At 45.5% G+C, this 18,112-nt stretch overlaps 1 protein-coding gene across 3 annotated transcripts in view; it reads left to right on the top strand.

Moving 5' to 3' along the window:
* CREB3L3 (cAMP responsive element binding protein 3 like 3) overlaps positions 1-18,112 on the top strand; it is a 673,320-nt gene that overhangs the window by 213,388 nt on the left and 441,820 nt on the right. For all 3 annotated transcript variants that reach the window (XM_073594674.1, XM_073594692.1, XM_073594681.1), the window contains one exon: positions 17,051-17,160. In XM_073594674.1, coding sequence (XP_073450775.1) covers positions 17,051-17,160 — 110 coding nt within the window. The remainder of the gene's footprint in view (positions 1-17,050; positions 17,161-18,112) is intronic.

Here is an 18,112-nt window from a genome sequence, read left to right as displayed (position 1 = left end):
ATTTCATTTGTTAGGACCGATCAGCAGGTCCAGGCCATAAATCATTGGCCTGGGCCTGGAGACTGATCGGTTCTACAACGAATCCAATCGCCGCGGCCGCCGTAACTTACCGGCGATTCACCCACCCGTGCCATTCTGCCGCAGTAAAACTGCGGCGGCTGCTCAGGAAGCGGTTAATTGTCATTAAAAGTGCAACAGCGCTAAAAGCTGAAAATTGGCCAGGGCAGGAAGGGAGTGAAAGTACCCAGTATTAAAGTGGTTGAGGTAAAAAAAAACCCATGTTTATGGTGAAGCCCATAAACAATTTGAACTCCAAAGTCAAATCTCTCCACTCAAACGAATGGGCATATGATGATTGGGGGTTATTTGCAATATACTGCTGGGCATATAGATTGGTCTGGTCCACAATAAATTGCAGAAAAGTGTCGGGCAAAAATAGATAAAAACAACCAATTTCTGATTGATGGCATTGGAATCTGATGAGAACTCCACACTGACAGGCGACGGTCACTGATGGTAGTCTCTGATGATGGTGCACTTTATGGGACTGATAGGTGACAGGTGATGGTCACTGATGGGTGACTGATGATGATCACTGATGGGTGACAGGCGATGGTCACTGATGGGTGACAGATGCACCGCTCTTGGTCACTGATGGTAGTCTCTGATAGTGACAGGTGCACTTTATTGGCACTGATGGGTGACATGTGTACTTTATGGGTACTGATGGGTGACTGTTGGGTGACAGGTGCAATGGGGGGGGGGGGCAATGTGACAAGTTCTTTTTATTTGTGTGCTTGGTGCATACAATACACACACAGATCGGTAACTCACTGCTCCTGGCTCTTCTCTCCTCACACTGGTAAAGGTGTGTGAGGAGAGAAGAGCCGGTAACAGCCAGTTACCAGTCTGTGTTTACATTTGTGAACGGCTGTGAATGGATCAGTGACGAGCTGTGTTCCTGGGAACACGCCGCCAGCCAACACGCGCAGCGAGCTCCCAATTGCACGCATGTGCCTTGTCTAAGGGGGAGTACCATCTGTGATCAGCTGTAACTGAATCACGGCCGATCAAGTGGTAAACAGCCATGCCCATTGGCTGTTCACCCTCATCAGAGACGAGCTTTGTCTCAGGGACTGACATGCGTGCACATGCCCTGTTTGAATAGGCGGAGCCCGACATCATATGACGTCCACCCAGAATGAGAGCCGCACTGCCCCTCCATCATTTGAGGGTGGGCGGGCGGCAACTGGTTAAGGTAGGTAAGTGTACCATGAGTGGAGAAGAACCAGAGGAGCCAGGTAAAAAACTAGAGCAGGCTCTAGGTAAGAAACTTGCTACAGCTTTTTCAGTCGGATGAAGTAGCCTGCATGGCCTTCCAGGGACAGGTTCTCTTTGAGACAGTCCAGGTCAACAGCATTAGAGATGCGGCTGAAGTTGAACACTTGTCATTATTAGCGGAAGAAGGCTAGATACACATTGCAAGGTCTTTTTCTCCTTCTAATTGTTAAGAAGCGTCTTTTCTGAAGGTTTTCTGGGTCAAGGTTTTTCTGCTCCAGTTGTAGTGGCAAACAATGCACTATCCAAAAGCCCATGGCAGCATTATCATAATATGCATCTTGAAGCTTCAAAGGGCTGGGTTCAGATGCAAGTTTTCCACAGAAAAAAATAATGTGCATTGCCTCCCATCACCTGGACACTTTCTGACTTAGTGGGCAACAAAGATAATTAATTTTCCCATCCCTTAAGCAATTTCTGTGCCTTGCTTTTAGTCCCATGCACAAGCATTCTGGGATCCTGCCCCTTGTCTATTGGTCAGCACTTCGTGTATTAGGATGCTGGACCCAGTACTAGCCTTATTGCCTTCCTGAAATGTTCTCATAGAGAGATCCTTAGATGGGGAATAATTGGTGCAAGCTCTATCGAGCAACCTTGGTCCTCCAGATATTCCAGTAATTTGGATAGGTTCAGAGCCATCAGAGATCATCGCTGGAACCAACATACCTTGTGAATGTCTGGATGGCCCTACATGGACTCAGGACAGAGTGCTTTTCCTCATTGATAACTTTACACACTCTAGTCTTAGATTCAGTCTTAGCTGTCTGTCCCAGGAGCGATCTGGATCTCCTCTTTTGTATGAGAGGCCTAGAATTGAGGGTAGCCTCATGTAAGGCAATTCCTTTGGCCTGGTTTTTCGCCAGGCTTTTACAGGCCTCTGTTCTTCAAGGGACAAGTTGACTCGGTCTTTGGTCAGATGATTTCCCTATTGCTGAGGCTCAGCGGTCTGGCTCTCAAGCAAGGAAGTTTTCTCTTCCTGTTTAAAGGAATCCCCATGAAAAGACACCTCAGACAGTGGATCATTCTAGGGAAGAGACCTAAACACCCTTGATATCAAGGGGCTTGGTTGTCTTTGACGTCTTGTTTCCCAAGGTAACATCTAGAAGTTCTGGGCTGTTTTATACAATCTGGATCCAAGCAGACAATGGCATAAAGGTGGCATACTTCAATTTTCAGGTGGATCCAGAGTTTTGCAGTAGCAAAGTAACACTAGATTGGTATCCTTGGCAAAACGTCAGGCTCCAGCCTTGCCAGGCATGAGCATTCCAGGTATACATCTTGGCAGGCAGATTGCATCTGACAGCAGAGCTTAAAACTGGGAAACTGATTTCTACCCCTGGGAGCTATTCCTGGAAGTGTGTCCCAGGTAGGCAACTTCAAAGGTTCAGTACTTCCTTTCCTCCCATGTTCGGAATGGAAAGCATTCCGGTGTTCCAGGCTGATCCAGGCAGATGTGGTAAGCCAACCTAAAAGGGGCGCCAGACAGTTGCTCCGAGGAATCTACTGGATCAGGATCATCAGTTCCCAAGGAATGTGTTTTGCCATTCAGCTTCAAGCTGCCTTGGACAGCTTGATAACTGAAGCTCAAATTCTGAGACAGGCTATCATGGAGTCTAGGAATCCCTTGTTGCTAAGCAGGAAGGTATAATTCTTCATGTTAAATCTACTGCTGGACATGTGATGCTTGCTCATCTTTGTGTAAGCCGCAGGAATTGCTCCCTAAAAGTTTATTCGCTGAACAAGTCCTCTCCTGCAGCTGGGTATAAAAAAATACTGCGCTAAGGAATAAATAAAATGAGCTGCAACTACAAAGTGTTATACGACACCAATCAGAAATACAAAGCAAAAAAGTTGCGCTAATGGGAGAAATGGTATTATGGCTCCCAATGATGGGTACCAGAAATCACAATAGTGATACTACATGAATTAAATCAAATAACTAGAGTGCAAACTAGAGTGTTACAAACTAAACATGAATCTAATTATGACACATCAAGAGGCAAATTCAATCAAAAAAATATGCAAATGTGAAGGGAAATTCAGTTAGGAATGTCCATAAATTTAGTGAAGTGAAAAAAAACAAACAAAAAAAACCAAGGTGATGCGTAGTGAAAATCCACACTGTAGTGACAAGTGCAAAGATGAAGCCTCCACCATGGAAAAATACTGCCGCTTACCAGAAATCGTAGGTCCCTTATTACAGGGGACCACACTGAGTGGGTGGCTGTAACCCCAGCCCGGGATCTCACAGGCAGGCACTGGATACCTCAGCATCAATGGGGATCGTCAGCAGAAAACTCAGCAGGGCAGTGGTATCACCAAAAAAAACAACAAAGGGCTCCACATAGCGTAAATCCTTTAACATTTAATCAAATATAAAAAACTGACAAATGGACACTTACAGATCAGCGAAAATAAGTAGGCAAAAACAATAAGAGTAAGCTGGCCGGCTCCCAAACAGCCCGTAGCTTCCGGGACTGAACACGCAACGGTGACGTCAGAACGTGGCTCCTCCCCCCTACGTTGTTTCATCACTAGCGGACATGGTCACGGGATACGGGCGGTGTCCTGACGCACCGCTTAAATAGCAAACTACCAACCCCGCCTCGATCTAAGTCTCGAGGCAAGAACCACTGGGCGCCATCCCACCTAAGGGAAAAACTAAGGGCAAATATATCTATATGCCTATATATCTATATATCTATATCTATATGCCTAAAAACCCATAATGTGGATAAAAATGAACCTAAATGGGAATAGAAATGAACATGATGGGGAAGTGTAGCACGTTAAAAAGCCTAAACAGACAGAAAAAATGCAGAGTGTTTGGAAAACATCTGATGTGTGACTTAAGGGGATAACAAAAATTGGCATGTATTGATAATCCTATGCTAAATGAAAAAACATAATTAAAAAAAGGGGGCCTACTAACACTGCAAATGCAGCATAAGTTGGAAGTTACAGTCACTGGAAAAAACCTTGAGCAAGCATCAAGTAAAAACAGCTCAAAGAATTAAATTAAATTGTTATTAAATAATTAAAAACGCATGAGCCATGTAAAGGCTCAAAATTAACTATAAACCAAAATATACAATGATAGTAAAATATCTAAAAAAAGGGGGAAAAAATTGATATCAGCATCTTCCTAAGTGGGAAAGCGCCCCACCATTCTTCCTAAGCCACTCAAAGGTAAAAGACATACAAAGTGGTAAGGGAAACAAATTGATAACAAACAATGTCCAATGGAAACACCACCGGGCACCTCTAACAATAAACGACCCAAAAAAAATATTTTCAGTTACATTGCACAAAATAAAGAAATGACATCAATAATCATGCAACTAAAAATAAATATGCAATCAAATACACAGACATATAGCTAAAATCATAAGTGAACAGTCAAATAACACAAAGTCACTAGGAATTGTCAATAAGAGAATTAACATCAACCTCAATGTTAAGGCCAAACGGGGTATAGCTTTTAATCTTATGAACCCAAGCCATCTCCAACCTGGAGATGCTTCTGACCAAACCACTACCCCTCCAGTGTGGCCTAAATGTCATGGTTATGCAATAGAGTTTTCTGTCAGCTTACCTGTCTCCATGTGTTCATCTCTAAAGACCAGCTGCCTCTCACCTGACTGGTTTTATAACCTCTCCTCTAAGCATGGCCCCACCCCAGGCCCTATCAGGGAACCCTATATTAACCTGTGCACTGCAAGCCAGCAGTGCTGATCAACCATTGTGTGTTAGCCTCCATGTGTACTTGCTGTGTTTCCTACGTCTGATTCCTGTTACCGACTTTGGCCTGTTCTCCACTCTCCCTGTCTGCTAGTCGCCCTGACCTTTGGCTTACCCCTTACTTCCCTGTCGTTCCAGCCTGCTGCCTCCTTCCTCTTCTCCTGTAGTCTACGGTGAGCGTGAGCTGTGAGACCCTGGGGGCCGCGACCTGGAGCCAGACTGCAGCGCAGTCCATCCTCACCACTAGGGGCTCTGGTGAACACCCGCTGGCTCTTAGACTCTGCGCCCTGGGGAATCTATGCTCTAGCTCCCACTGGGATCCATGTTAGTTATCCTGTAGACCTGCTTCCTAAACCTTCCAGGGTTCAATCCGCAGCAGTCAGTCCTAGGGTCCACTACCTTAGCGGTGCACTTCTGACTCCTACAGTGTGCATCTGTCACCTGGTCCCAGACCTAACAGTTTGATCAGCCATGGACCCAGCTGATGTGCCGCTACCCGCAGATGATCCATTGCAGGGCTTAGTTCGCAGACTTCAGGTAAAATGGATGTCAGCACCCTATTTTACCTGACAAACCACAGGTGGTTTTTAGGGGCGCACTGTCCCTTAAAGACAAACTGGCGCCCAACATTCTCAATCCCCCTACCCCTAGGTCTGGCTTTTTCTCTGAACTAACAGGGTATTATCAGTGTAGGAGGTGTCAGGTCTGTTCAATCAATGGATGTAAGACTAGAAGGACTGTCGGTTTTACTTCTACCTGTACCTCAAACTCTTTTGTTATTGAGCCCTTCATTACTTGCTCCACGTCTGGGGTCATCTATATGCTGCAGTGCCCTTGTGGCCTGCAGTATGTGGGCCGGACCAAGAGACCCTTACAAGTGCGATTAATCAAGCACATCAATAATATATGGAGAGGGTTTCCCAAACACTCTGTATCGAAACACTACCTCACTTTCCATAAAAGAGATCCATCTGGTACTATCTTTTTGGGGATTGATAGATTTAGGCCACACTGGAGGGGTAGTGGTTTGGTCAGAAGCATCTCCAGGTTGGAGATGGCTTGGGTTCATAAGATTAAAAATCAAAAAGAAAAATACTGCGCTATCCCTTGATTTAGAAAAAATCAAGAATATTTTAAGTGAAAAACTAAAAACCTAAAGTGCTGCTGCAGCCAGAAATGTGAGACATCCCCCACCTCAATAACTATACAAAACCAAAAGCTGCGCTGCTAGTACATGAACGTGATCATAGTGATTATAACCCACACTGGAAAAAAACATGCAAAAAACAATCAACAAAATGAATTGGCACAAAAATAGCTGAGAAACTGGAATCTCACAAACAACAAATAAATTAGCACTCAAGAATGATTGAGAAACTGGAATCTCACAAATAAAACTGATATAGTAAGAGATGATAATTAAGTATTCAATATCCAGAAAAATTATAATAGGTCCATATAATCAGAAAAAAAGAGAGTCCTTATGGGTATAGAAATTTTGCTGGTAAAGGAAGAAAAGAACACCTTTCTTCAAATAGTGTGAGGCATGCAAAGATGGTCTCCCTAGGGAGAGTGATGTTACAGGGAGATCCTCCACCTCAGATCAATCAGCCCCTTACCGAATCTATAGATCTCCTGTCACAGAGATCATGCACGCAGGTGGCTGTATCCCCCAGCCACTGGGTCTCTGCTGGGATGTAATTCACAGGTCACCGCTCCAGGGGATCAACTTAATAAGATACCGCTCCAAATCCACAGATAAACATGAAAGGAAAATACTCCATAGCGTAATACAGTTAAAATGCATTTATTAAAAAAATTTTAAAATTGCACTTACATTGTGTACAGAAAAAAGATCGTGATAAAATCAATATGCGCCGGCCGGCTCTCAGCTGCTACCCGTCTACTTCCGGGATCAGCGTGGTGTGGTGGTAACCACACCACGCTGATATTTATTTTTAGTTGCATGATTATTGATGTCATTTCTTTATTTTGTGCAATGTAACTGAAAATATTTTTTTTTGGTCGTGTATTGTTAGAGGTGCCCGGTGGTATTTCCATTGGACATTGTTTGTTATCAATTTGTTTCCCTTACCACTTTTTATGTCTTTTACCTTTGAGTGGCTTAGGAAGAATAGCGGGGCGCTTTCCCACTTAGGGAGATGCTGATATCAATTTTTTCCCCCTTTTTTTAGATATTTTACTATCATTGTATATTTTGGTTTATAGTTAATTTTGAGCCTTTACGTGGCTCATGCGTTTTTAATTATTTAATAACAATTTAATTTAATTCTTTGAGCTGTTTTTACTTGATGCTTGCTCAAGGTTTTTTCCAGTGACTGTAACTTCCAACTTATGCTGCATTTGCAGTGTTAGTAGGCCCCCTTTTTTTAATTATGTTTTTTCATTTAGCATAGGATTATCAATACATGCAAATTTTTGTTATCCCCTTAAGTCACACATCAGATGTTTTCCAAACACTCTGCATTTTTTTTGTCTGTTTAGGCTTTTTAACGTGCTACACTTCCCCATCATGTTCATATCTATTCCCATTTAGGTTCATTTTTAGCCACATTATGGGTTTTTAGACATATAGATATATTTGCCCTTGGTTTCTCCTTTAGGTGGGATGGCGCCCAGTGGTTCTTGCCTTGAGACTTAGATCGAGGCGGGGTTGGTAGTTTGCTATTTAAGCGGTGCGTCAGGACGCCGCCCGTATCCCGTGACCACGTCCGCTAGTGACGAAACGATGTAGGGAGGAGGAGCTACGTTCTGACGTCACCGCTGCGCGTTTAGTCCTGGAAGCTACGGGCTGTTTGGGAGCCGGCCGGCTTACTCTTATTGTTTTTGCCTACTTATTTTCGCTGATCTGTAAGTGTCCATTTGTCAGTTTTTAATATTTGATTAAATGTTAAAGGATTTACGCTATGTGGAGCCCTTTGTTGTTTTTTTGCTGATGTTACTGCCCTCCTGAGTTTTCTGCTGACGATCCCCATTGATGCTGAGGTATCCAGTGCCTGCCTGTGAGATTCCGGGCTGGGGTTACAGCCACCCGCTCAGTGTGGTCCCCTGTAATAAGGGACCTACGATTTCTGGTAAGCGGCAGTATTTATCCGTGGTGGAGGCTTCATCTTTGCACTTGTCACTACAGTGTGGATTTTCATTACGCATCACCGTGGGATTTATATTTTGCATTATGGACTCATTTCCATTTTTTAATATATATTATAAAAATTAATTTTTTTTTGTTTTTTTTTGTTTGTTTTTTTCACTTCACTAAATTTATGGACATTCCTAACTGAATTTCCCTTCACATTTGCATATTTTTTTTATTGTATTTGCCTCTTGATGTATCATAATTAGATTCATGTTTAGTTTGTAACACTCTAGTTTGCACTCTAGTTATTTGATTTAATTCATGTAGTATCACTATTGTGATTTCTGGTACCCATCATTGGGAGCCATAATACCATTTCTCCCATTAGCACGACTTTTTTGCTTTGTATCTCCTGCAGCTGGGCCTAATGCCGCGTACACACGAGCGGACTTTATGGCAGACTTTGCTCGGCGGACTTTTTGACGTACTTTACGATGGACTTTCTGAATGAACGGACTTGCCTACACACAGTCCACCAAAGTCTGTCGAATTCGTACGCGTTGACTAAAATAAGGAAGTTCATAGCCAGTAGCCAATAGCTGCCCTAGCGTGGCTTTTTGTCTGTCGAACTAGCATACAGACGAGCTGACTTTTCGACCGGACTCGATTTTGACTGATTAATTTAAAACATGTTTCAAATCTAAGTCTGTCCAACTTTTGAGAAAACAAAGTCCGCTGGAGCCCACACACGATCGAATTGTCTGACGAAATCCAGTCCGCCGGGCAAAGTCTGCCGTAAAGTCTGCTCGTGTGTACGCGGCATAAGTCAGCATTTAGCTCTTAATATTGCTGCCCGTGTGACTTTGTGGGATCTTAAGTAGTTCACTTGTAGTCTTCACTTGGGAAGGTGACTGTTCAAGACTGGTGACCTTGTCTGGAACCTTTCACAGATTTAACATAAGACAAGCTTGTTAGAACCTAGTTCTCTGTCTTGCTCGGGTTAGTTTCTATCTGTTTCCTCAAACAGGACATCCTTATTCAGTTCTTTCATCTGCATGCAGTTCACCCAAAGGAAGTTTCTGTCTCTTGGTTGGATGTGGTCGGGATGGAAAGTTTATCTCTCAGCCTTTACTTTCCTCTTGTTTTTCAAGATGGACCCTGTACTGATGCTCCAATTTCTAGCTCCATCATGTCAAGTCGACACAGCAGACCATCAATCAACTCCATGGTCTAGGGTTCAGGTTCCATCCTGTTTTGACAAGATGCACTCTACTAAATCTACGGGTGCATCCTAAGCTTTTGGTTACAGACTACAGTTTCTCAGATCTGCAAGGCTGCCACCTAGGCTTCTAGCCTCACTTTCCCTGTGTTCTACCAGGGGCTTGAGGTGAATTGTAGCCAGATTAATGCACTTTCTGCAGGAGCATTTGGGTGCTGTCCATAGTACTTTTTCCATCTGTGTTGTAGTTTTTGGGGCAGGCTTTGGGGGCATGTCCCCTTGAGCAGGGGTGCGCTCTGGGGGCCTGTCCTGGGGATTTGAATGTTGGTGCAGATGGGGAGGGTATCGCGAATGGTGCTCAACTGTTTTTCTACAAGGTGGACATTTGCCCTTATCTGAAGCCAGCTTCTGGTATAAGAAGTATTGGGGAGGCTATTTGAGCTGCAGGAAGTTCACAGCTATGCTGTTGTCATGGTATCAAGAGCCTGTGGGCATTTGTTTGCCTATCCCATAGTGAGATTGCTTTGTCCAACTTAGGTGAAGTACTCCTTCAATACATCCAGATCAATGATGGCACACTTGCAAACCGTCATTAGCTAGCTATTGTAGCTATACCTAGCTCCTTAGAAACCAACAATGGCAGAAGGCTCCAGTGCACAATCACCATGCAGTTCCTAAAGTTAATTCTAAGATCCCGCTTTATGTCCAGGCTGCAACCACCGAAAGTAATTGCTGTACGTTCCTCCAGCAGCATCTGAATATCATGAGTAGGGATGAGCCGAACACCCCCCTGTTCGGTTCGCACCAGAACATGCGAACAGGAAAAAAGTTCGTTCGAACATGCGAACACCGTTAAAGTCTATGGGACACGAACATGAATAATCAAAAGTGCTAATTTTAAAGGCTTATATGAAAGTTATTGTCATAAAAAGTGTTTGGGGACCTGGGTCCTGCCCCAGGGGACATGGATCAATGCAAAAAAAGTTTTAAAAACGGCCGTTTTTTCAGGAGCAGTGATTTTAATAATGCTTAAAGTCAAACAATAAAAGTGTAATATCCCTTTAAATTTCGTACCTGGGGGGTGTCTATAGTATGCTTATAAAGGGGCGCATGTTTCCTGTGTTTAGAACAGTCTGACAGCAAAATGGCATTTTGAAGGAAAAAACTCATTTAAAACTACCCGCGGCTATTGCATTGCCGACAATACACATAGAAGTTCATTGATAAAAACGGCATGGGAATTCCCCAAAGGGGAACCCCGAACCAAAATTAAAAAAAAAAAATGACGTGGGAGTCCTCCTAAATTCCATACCAGGCCCTTCAGGTCTGGTATGGATATTAAGGGGAACCCCGGCCAAAATTAAAAAAAAAAAATGATGTGGGGTTCCCCCTAAATTCCATACCAGACCCTTCAGGTCTGGTATGGATTTTAAGGGGAACCCCGCGCCAAAAAAAAAAAAAAAACGGCGTGGGGTCCCCCCAAAAATCCATACCAGACCCTTATCCGAGCACACAACCTGGCAGGCCGCAGGAAAAGAGGGGGGAACGAGAGTGCGGCCCCCCCTCCCTCCTGAACCGTACCAGGCCACATACCCTCAACATTGGGAGGGTGCTTTGGGGTAGCCCCCCAAAACACCTTGTCCCCATGTTGATGAGGACAAGGGCCTCATCCCCACAACCCTGGCCGGTGGTTGTGGGGGTCTGCGGGCGGGGGGCTTATCGGAATCTGGAAGCCCCCTTTAACAAGGTGACCCCCAGATCCCGGCCCCCCCCTGTGTGAAATGGTAAGGGGGTACATAAGTACCCCTACCATTTCACGAAGAAAGTGTCAAAAATGACAAGAGACAGTTTTTGACAATTCCTTTATTTAAATGCTTCTTCTTTCTTCTATCTTCCTTCATCTTCTGGTTCTTCTGGTTCTTCTGGCTCTTCTGGTTCTTCCTCCGGCGTTCTCGTCCAGCATCTCCTCCGCGGCGTCTTCTGTCTTCTTCTCCTCGGGCCGCTCCGCACCCATGGCATGGGGGGGAGGCTCCCGCTCTTCTCTTCTTCTTTTCTTCTCTTCTTCTCTTCTTCATTTTCTTCTCCGGGCCGCTCCGCAATCCATGCTGGCATGGAGGGAGGCTCCCGCTGTGTGACGGCGCTCCTCGTCTGACAGTTCTTAAATAACGGGGGGCGGGGCCACCCGGTGACCCCGCCCCCCTCTGACGCACGGTGACTTGACGGGACTTCCCTGTGGCATTCCCCGTGACGTCACAGGGAAGTCCCGTCAAGTCACCGTGCGTCAGAGGGGGGCGGGGTCACCGGGTGGCCCCGCCCCCCCCGTTATTTAAGAACTGTCAGACGAGGAGCGCCGTCACACAGCGGGAGCCTCCCTCCATGCCAGCATGGATTGCGGAGCGGCCCGGAGAAGAAAAGAAGAAGAGAAGAAAAGAAGAACAGAAGAGCGGGAGCCTCCCCCCCATGCCATGGGTGCGGAGCGGCCCGAGGAGAAGAAGATAGAAGACGCCGCGGAGGAGATGCTGGACGAGAACGCCGGAGGAAGAACCAGAAGAGCCAGAAGAACCAGAAGAACCAGAAGATGAAGGAAGATAGAAGAAAGAAGAAGCATTTAAATAAAGGAATTGTCAAAAACTGTCTCTTGTCATTTTTAACATTTTTGACACTTTTTTCGTTAAATGGTAGGGGTACTTATGTACCCCCTTACCATTTCACACAGGGGGGGGGCCGGGATCTGGGGGTCACCTTGTTAAAGGGGGCTTCCAGATTCCGATAAGCCCCCCGCCCGCAGACCCCCACAACCACCGGCCAGGGTTGTGGGGATGAGGCCCTTGTCCTCATCAACATGGGGACAAGGTGTTTTGGGGGGCTACCCCAAAGCACCCTCCCAATGTTGAGGGCATGTGGCCTGGTACGGTTCAGGAGGGAGGGGGGGCCGCACTCTCGTCCCCCCCTCTTTTCCTGCGGCCTGCCAGGTTGCGTGCTCGGATAAGGGTCTGGTATGGATTTTTGGGGGGACCCCACGCCGTTTTTTTTTTTTTTTTGGCCGGGGTTCCCCTTAATATCCATACCAGACCTGAAGGGCCTGGTATGGAATTTAGGGGGACTCCCACGTCATTTTTTTTTTTTAATTTTGGTTCGGGGTTCCCCTTTGGGGAATTCCCATGCCGTTTTTATCAATGAACTTCTATGTGTATTGTCGGCAATGCAATAGCCGCGGGTAGTTTTAAATGAGTTTTTTCCTTCAAAATGTCATTTTGCTGTCAGACTGTTCTAAACACAGGAAACATGCGCCCCTTTACAGGCACACTATAGACACCCCCCAGGTACGAAATTTAAAGGGATATTACACTTTTATTGTTTGACTTTAAGCATTATTAAAATCACTGCTCCTGAAAAAACGGCCGTTTTTAAAACTTTTTTTTGCATTGATCCATGTCCCCTGGGGCAGGACCCAGGTCCCCAAACACTTTTTATGACAATAACTTGCATATTAGCCTTTAAAATTAGCACTTTTGATTTCTCCCATAGACTTTTAAAGGGTGTTCCGCGGCATTCGAATTTGCCGCGAACACCCCAAATTGTTCGCTGTTCGGTGAACTTGCGAACAGCCAATGTTCGAGTCGAACATGAGTTCGACTCGAACTCGAAGCTCATCCCTAATCATGAGCACCTTATGCAGAAATGTCAGCCAACATGACAGGCAGGAGAGACAGTCAGGTTCTATTATGGCACATTCTTTCAGCAGTACTGATGAGCTTAGTAGTTCTCATTACACCTGTTTTCAGCAGGAAGCCAGTAGCTTACTCACTTTCTTATGATAGGATTTGCTGAAGCTTCCCACTCTGGTAGCTAGTTATTGATCTATCACATGTATGCTGCCATAGAGGCACCAGGAAAACAGAAAATTGTATCATACTTACTGTAATTTTCTTTTCCTGGGGCCTATCCATGGCAGCATACTGAACCCACCCAGTTTGTTACTAGTGATGTACAGGGAATGGGCTGTTGTGTGGGTGTTAACTTTTTATAGCTATGCACTGGTCCGGTGGGTGGAAGTAAGCAAGGCTACTATCACACGTATGCTGCCATTAATAGACACCAGGAAAATAAAATTACGGTAAGTATGATACAATGTTCTGTTTTGTTTTTTTTTAGTTTTGGATAAAGTGGTTAGGGATTAAAACACCTGGCAGGTTTTTATTGCTGTCTGTGCCCCCATTAGGGAGATTCATCCTCTTGGTTTGTCCTGTTTACCATTATCATCAAAAGTGAAAGTAAAAGACAGATCATTGGAAATGCAGGAATATTACTCATGTACCACCCCCAATGCCATTACTCACCCCAAACATAACAAATCATTCTAATATAAAAATTACAATTAAAGTAGTTCTAAAGATTTTTTACCTTTAATGTATTGACCTCTGTATTAACCAGTTCCATACCAGGCCATAGTAAAATGACGCCGACAGGAACAGTCTCCCATCCCAGGTGGACATCATATGGGACACAGCCCATCCCTGATCAGTGTAAAGAGCCAATAAAAATGGCTCTTTACCAAGTGACCGGCTGTGTCCAATCACAGCCGGTCACACGCACTGTCCTCGTGCACGGTGCTTGTGCGTGCCCTTAGGGGCTTGTCACCCTGACGACTCAGCCCATCCCCGATCATGGTAAAGAGCCAATGAAATTGGCTCTTTACCACGTGACCGGCCATGTCCAATCACAGCCGGTCACAGAATGTAAACAAACTGCGGTAACGAGCTGTTACCGGGTTCTCCTTCTCACACACCAATCGCGTGTGAGGAGGAGATTGCTGTAACAGCTCGTTACCACCTACAGTGCACACCAATCACACTGATTGCCCCCCCAGTAATAAAGAATACGTGTCACCAGCCCATCAAAGTACCTGTCACCAGCCCATCAAAGTACCTGTCACCAGCCATCCAAGTGCCCGAGTACCTGTCACCAGCCCATCCGAGTGCCCGAGTACCTGTCACCAGCTCATCAGAGTACCTGTCCCCAGCTCATCAGAGTACCTGTCACCAGCCCATCAGAGTACCTGTCACCAGCCCATCAGAGTACCTGTCACAAGCCCATCAGAGTACCTGTCACAAGCCCATCAGAGTACCCGAGTACCTGTCACCAGCCCATCTGAATACCTGTCACCAGCCCATCTGAATTCCCAAGTACCTGTCACCAGCCCATCAAAGTACCCGAGTACCTGTCACCAGCCCATCAGAGTACCCAAGTACCTGTCACCAGCCCATCTGAGTACCTTTCAATAGCTCATCAGAGTACCCGAGTACCTGTCACCAGCCCATCAGAGTAACCGAGTACCTGTCACCAGCCCATCGGAGTAACCGAGTACCTGTCACCAGCCCATCAGAGTACCCTAGGACCAGTCACCAGCCCATCAGAGTACCTGAGTACCAATCTGCAGCCCATGCCTCATAGAATATACCTTGGGGTGTTTGCCTTCCAAAATGGGGTCATTTTGTGGGTAATTCCACTGTTCTGGTGCTCCATGACATTCAAGAGTGTGATAGGTAGGAATTAAATTAGATGTGTAATTTATGCTGTGATACTGGGGTTGACCGGGTGGCCACAGCAGGGGATCTTGAAACTGGAGACCCAACAACCAGGTCCTCTGCCTCAAAGTAGCGTTCCACCAGTTCAACCAGAGCACCCTTTGAATTTGGATGAGATTGCCTCACCCACCTCTACAACTCAGGAGGTAGGGCTCTTTAGAAACTGGTCCATTGCAACTCTCTCCGCTATTTGGGGCCCTGTGAGTATCTCAGGCTGCAGCCATTGCTTGACCAGATCATACATTTTGGAGCGGGGGAATCCATCTGCCTTGAAATCTCCAGCTGCGTACTCGCTGCGCTCTCACTGCCGCTGTGACCCCCGCAAGATCTCAGCTTTTAGTTTGTCATAATCTCAGGCATCCTCCAAATCAAAGTAGGCTTTTTGGGAGACCCAACAGTGGTGCCATAAGCGCAGCCCAGCGGTCTTTAGGCCAGCCCTGCCCCTCAGCAGTTCTCTCAAAAGTACATAAGAATGCCTCCACATTATCCAGGAATGTCATCTTTTGAAGAAGGTGACTTTTGGTGCCCGGCAGGGTGTCACCAGGGGACCCTGTGTAGACATTTGAAGTCTGGGCTGGAATCCGCTGTAGTACTTCATCTACTGTCAGTCTTTCTCAGCCGCCTGAGCCAAGGCAGCCATTTGAGCCTCAGTTGCCTGAGCCAGGGCAACCACACTTGGACTTGCTGCTGCTGAGCAGCCAACATTCTCTTAGTTTCTTGTTGTGCAGCAGTAGCTTTCTTATAAGCATGTTGCTGTGCGGCACTACTTTGGAGCAAGGCCTTTATCAAGTCCTCCATGCTGCAGATTCACAATTGCACTGTAGTAAACTGTGCCTTTAAGTGGTATAGTATAAGTGTCCCCGCGCTGTGGTGTGCTCAAATGAATTTAAATTAAATTAAGTTTTGACTGCCGCAAAATAAAGCGGGTACTGAAGACATTGATGTAAAGGGGGGCGGGCTGTGATGTGAGAGGTGGAGCTGTGATACAGGGGGCTTTGATGTGAAAGGGGTGGCTATGATGTGAGGAGGGGTTTTGTGATGTAAGGAGGGGGGGAGCTATGATGTGGAGGGTTGTGATTGCAAGGGGGATTGTGATGTGAGGGGGGCTTTGATGTCAGGAGGGGGCTCTGATGTGAAACAGGGGGCTGTGATGTAAGGGTGAGGCTGTGATGTGAGGAGGGGGGCTCTGATGTGCAAGTAGGGGTGCAGAGGTTAGCAGGGGGATTTAGAATGCACAGGTGTACTGAGAGGAGGTGGATAAAGATGTGGAGATTAGCAGAGAGTCAGGGAAGGGCCTGTCATAGTAAATACCCCTGTTACATGGTTGGTAAGTGTAAGGCTCCATTCACATCATGCAGATGTGACAGAGCACGCATGTTCCAATGCATCGCATGTAGGGCATACCCTCCCACTCTTACCGTAATGTGACTCCACCCACAGTTCGCTGTGGCGCGATATGCGCTCCACATTACTACCCTACTAAGACTACCAAAAAGACACCCTCTGTCTCTCTCACCCCCTCTCTCTTTCAACCCCCCTCTCTCTTAACCCCTTTCTATCTCTCAACCCTCCCCCCTCTTTCTTTCTCTCTTGCGATCTCTCTCTCTCAACCCCTCTCTCTCTTTTCAGCTTCTCATACCCCCTCCCCCTCTATTTCATTTAATTTGTTTAAATATTTCATTTGTTTTAACAAAAATTGCTCCAGCATGCTGCTCTTAACCTGGCCCTGACTCCCAGTATAGAAACAGTGGAGGAGAGGCAGAAAATGCTCTATTCTCAAGATAATCAGTTCAAAATAATGGAGAAAAACCTCAAAAGATAACTAATAGAGCCACGTCATACTGTATAAGAAATGGTAGGTTGCAATATAGTACATTAATTTTGTACATTGGAGTAGTGACTTTTTCTGCAAATGTTTTAGGGGGTGAACATTTGAATTTGTATTTATATGCCTTTTCTATATTACAGTGTATGGGGACCCCTCTTTCATCTCTATCCTAGATCCACTTTCCATAAAACTGGCTTTTTTACTATAACCCTGATATTTTTCCAATTCTTACTTTGCAGACATATGGACTGGGCTTATTTGCAATGGAAACAATCCAAAATCACAACCTCAGATCTCAGACATACCACTAACTGTAAAGGATCTCTTGCTTTCCAGCAGCTTTGACATGGTGAGATCTGAACTGTAACTTATTAAAATTAATGTATTTATTATAGAGATATATACAATTTGAGGAAAACCAAATTTTTTCAGAATTTCTGCATGAATATCTTCTAAAATGTATTCTGATCTTAATCTAAGTCAGAGAAATAAAGTCAGTCATATTTAATAACAAACAGGGCTTTTTTTTCTAAGAAAATAGGTGCAGGAACTCAGCCACGACCCCCCAAAACCCCCTTTCCCCGGACACGCACAGACCCTCCAAACCAAAACAAATAGTGGGTATGGTCAAATTTCACTAACAGTGGGAGGGTCTTATGGGGGCATTAAATACTACCGCAGAGTACAGAGTACAGAGTTTGGTGGGGTTACACTCAAGAGTGCAGAGTTCAGGGGTGCGCTCTGTGCAGAGTTTGGGGTGCTATCATGAGTGCAGAGTTCAGGGGTGTGCTGCATACAGAGTGCAGATTTCAGGGGTGCGCTATACACAGAGTGCAGAGTTCAGCCTTCTTCCACAGCTGCTTACAGTACCTCTGTATCCCCATCCACATCTCATCCCTCTTCCTTAGTACCTCCCCTCAAACTGTAGGTGGCTCCGCCTTTTTCACTTGCAAGGAGATCATCCAGTGGGGGTGTCAGCATCCGCACTGCACCCTGGGCACCTGCACCCGCCTTGTCCCCATACTGCACTGGGAAAACGCAGACCTCTCTGATAGTGGTGAGCAGAGAGGAAAGAGCCTGAGCCAAAGGTGGTAGAACTAAATTTCAGCTGAAAAAAGCCCTGATAACAAATACTACTTTACATTGTCATATATTTACTGAACTAGTTTAAACAACCAAGGTCATTGATGGACAAATAGATGCAAAGGGGATCATGCTTTTGACATACAGCATGTAGCCCAGTAATGAACTAGAATTATTTCTTATTGGGTGCTGTCCTACTAATAAAATATAGTACTCCT

The sequence above is a fragment of the Aquarana catesbeiana genome, linkage group LG01, assembly GCF_042186555.1.
Source record: "Aquarana catesbeiana isolate 2022-GZ linkage group LG01, ASM4218655v1, whole genome shotgun sequence".
Classification (NCBI taxonomy): Eukaryota; Metazoa; Chordata; class Amphibia; order Anura; family Ranidae; genus Aquarana; species Aquarana catesbeiana.
This window is presented reverse-complemented; position numbering and strand designations above follow the sequence as displayed.